Here is a 3,031-nt window from a genome sequence, read left to right on the forward strand (position 1 = left end):
AATTTGTTTTCATCATATATTTTCAAATTGAGATTTTTTTTACCAGATCATTTATGGTTTACCTTTTGGTACTTCGTCGTCATTTGCATCATCTAATGATAGACGAAGAGAGATGAGTTCATCCTTGTCAACACCATTCTCCTCAAGTGTGAGCAAGTCACAGAGCTAACAAAGCGAATCATGTAAAAAAGTAAATTACATTATGAAAGTAGAAAGAGAGAAGATTTTAGTTGTGCATTGTTTAAACAGCCATCAAATTACGTTCGTTTAAGCCTAGTTGGAAGGAATGGATACTGATTTTCTTTGGGGTGCAGGGGCGGCAGAACAAGCGGGGAGGGGGTAGCGGGGGGACTCCCCCCCCCTCAGATTTACCTTAGTGCCCCTCTTGCAGACATAAATGTACCCCTTCGTGATACCCCCAGTTGGAAAATAAAAAATCTCACACTGCGAATATTTGAAATTGATACCTACCTGGACGTTTTCCCTGATGTATAAACGCTGATGTCGTGCCTCCACACCGATCTTCTTCTGGATTGTTTCTTTGAGAGATGAGACGGATGTCTCAGGATGGAGTTCGAAATAAAGTGTCTTGGATCTATGTGAGGAGGGAGTCCGGACAAAGACCTGCAGTTTCTGTTTTACGTCTTTGGTGTTACTGAGAAAATAGGGGAAAATCCCGAGTAGTTTTATAAATGAATTATTCTAAAATAGAATGGGATCAGTGAATAATTCATTTTGAAGCAATAGTCAAAGTAACATCCACTGTCATGAGTATCGCAAAATTAATAGTATTGCACAAGTTCACTCAACTTTTACACAAGTAGCTGGAAAGAGTCAATGATTCAACAAACCCTTCTCGATGTTAACTTACAATTATAACCCTCATTTGAAATGAATAAATGTTTTTGCTGTTTACCTCTGACTTTCATGTGTCCGCTTTGATTGTCTTCGGATCCATCGTTTCGATGGGCTCTTCTTTGCACAGCAATCATCCGAAGACGTTTTCCTGTAATGCAGTACAGACAGGAAAGCTTGTTTCCTCCTTGGTTTGACTTTAGTCTTCCTGCTGATGAGTTTGGCGTTGGAGTGGTCGTACACGACGGCTGTTGCCTTAATGTATACATCCAACTGATGTACAGTCTTTCGCGGCATCTTGGTAGTGATCAGCACGAGTTAAAGTATCCTTACTGAAAGAACACAAAAGAAAAAAGTGTTAAACCAATGCAATGCGATCCATCGTGTTTGAGGAGCTGGACCTATAAGCCGTTTCACTGATACCGCCATCTTTAAATTTGTGTTCAGTGGGCTTTCAATAATAATAATAATAATAACTAGAGATGTGTTTGTGGACAAACACAAGCTGTTTCGGATATTCGATATACTCTATGCACGTGATGAACAATCATTGACGTCACTAAAAATGTCATCTATAACAGCACATTATACGTACATGTCAAGGTATAACCAAATCGAACATATAGGTCTGTAAATATAGGCCTATAAAGAACAAAATGCCCCTTTAAGAGACGTCACATGACATTTGATGATGACACATGAATTTTCATCTATAACCCATCTCTGCATTGGTACTATCACGAATTTCTTCTAGGACCATCTGTGGGTGGTAGTCTAAGTGTGTACCAGGTCTAACGTCGGTCGCATAATTACAAAAGTGCCAATGTAAAGTGTTTTAAAACGTGTACAAAACATATGGGGAAAAATGCATCTTTAATGTGACGTAACCCAACACCTGATGACGCCACGATCACACATTTCTTCTAGGACCATCTGTGGGTGGTGGTCTAAGTATGTATTAAGTCTGAGGTCGATCGCATTTATGAAGGTGCCAAGGTGGAGTGTTTGAAAACGTAAACAAAACATATGGGGACATTGTGCATCTTTAATGTGAAGTAACGTGACACCTGATGACGTCACGATCACGAATTTCTTCAAGGACCATTTGTGGGTAATGGTCTAAGTGTGTACCAAGTGTAACGTCGATCGGATTTACAATAGTGCCGAAATGAAGCGTTTTAACACATGTACAAACCCTATGGGGAAAAATGCATCTTTAATGTGACGTAACCTGACACTTGATGACGTCACGATCACGAATTTCGTCTAGAACCATCTGTGGGTGGTGTTTCAAGTATGAATCAAGTTTAAAGTCGATCGGATTTACGAAGATGCCAAACTGGAGTGTTTTAAAACGTGTACAAAACATATGGGGAAAAATGCATCTTTAATGTGACGTAACCCGACACCTGATGACGTCACCGTCACAAATTTCTTCTAGGACCATCTGTGGGTGGTGGTCTAAGTATGTATCAAGTCTCGAATCAATCGGATTTGAAAAAGTGGCAAAGTGGACTGGTGGAAGAAACGTGTGTTAAACCTATGGAGAAAAAGTCTGAAAAAGGAGAAGAAAAAAAAACTAGAAATGTGTTTGTGGACAAACACAAGCTGTTTCGTATATTTGAAATACTCTGTGCACGTGATGAACACTTGATGAAGTCACTTCGAATGTCATCTGCCAAGTGAAAAGTCAATCAGACATATAGTGCCAAAGTATGATTTGAAGAAAAACGTGTACAAACCCTATGGGGAAAAATGCATCTTTAATGTGAAGTAACCTGACACCTGATGATGTCATGATCACGAATTTCTTCTAGGACCATCTGTGGGTGGTAGTCTAAGTGTGTACCAAGTCTAACGTCGATCGGATTTACGAAAGTGCCAAAGTAGAATGTTTTAAAACTTGTACAAACCCTATGGGGAAAAATGCGTCTTTAATGTGACGTAACCCAACACCTGATAACGTCACGATCACAAATTTCTTCTAGGACCATCTGTGGGTGGTAGTCTAAGTGTGTACCAAGTCTGACGTCGATCGGATTTACAAAAGTGCCAAAGTGGAGTGTTTTATAACGTGTACAAACCCTATGGGGAAAATACATCTTTAATATGACGTAACCCAACACCAGATGACGTCACGATTACAAATTTCTTCTAGGACCATCTGTGGGTGGTG

General features: G+C 39.8%; 1 protein-coding gene across 1 annotated transcript; it reads right to left on the reverse strand.

The window, feature by feature from the left end:
- Window positions 1–267: 267 nt before the first annotated feature.
- LOC119726026 lies at window positions 268–1,158 on the reverse strand. Its single transcript, XM_038197645.1, has 3 exons — window positions 917–1,158; window positions 472–655; window positions 268–273 (listed from the first exon to the last, which is right to left on the reverse strand). The coding sequence occupies exons 1-3, from the start codon at window positions 1,150–1,152 to the stop codon at window positions 268–270; spliced, it is 426 nt and encodes a 141-aa protein (XP_038053573.1). The 5' UTR covers window positions 1,153–1,158.
- Window positions 1,159–3,031: the final 1,873 nt, after the last annotated feature.

This window comes from Patiria miniata, unplaced genomic scaffold (assembly GCF_015706575.1).
Source record: "Patiria miniata isolate m_02_andy unplaced genomic scaffold, ASM1570657v1 HiC_scaffold_19, whole genome shotgun sequence".
Lineage (NCBI taxonomy): Eukaryota > Metazoa > Echinodermata > Asteroidea > Valvatida > Asterinidae > Patiria > Patiria miniata.

What these genes read in the sequence shown, in the direction of transcription:
- LOC119726026 (XM_038197645.1), bottom strand. Translation starts at nt 1,152, where the DNA reads ATGCCGCGAAAGACTGTACATCAGTTGGATGTATACATTAAGGCAACA. An exon ending in CGGACACATGAAAGTCAGAG is followed by an intron (nt 656 to 916) that starts GTAAACAGCAAA and finishes CTATTTTCTCAG; the next exon opens with TAACACCAAAGACGTAAAAC.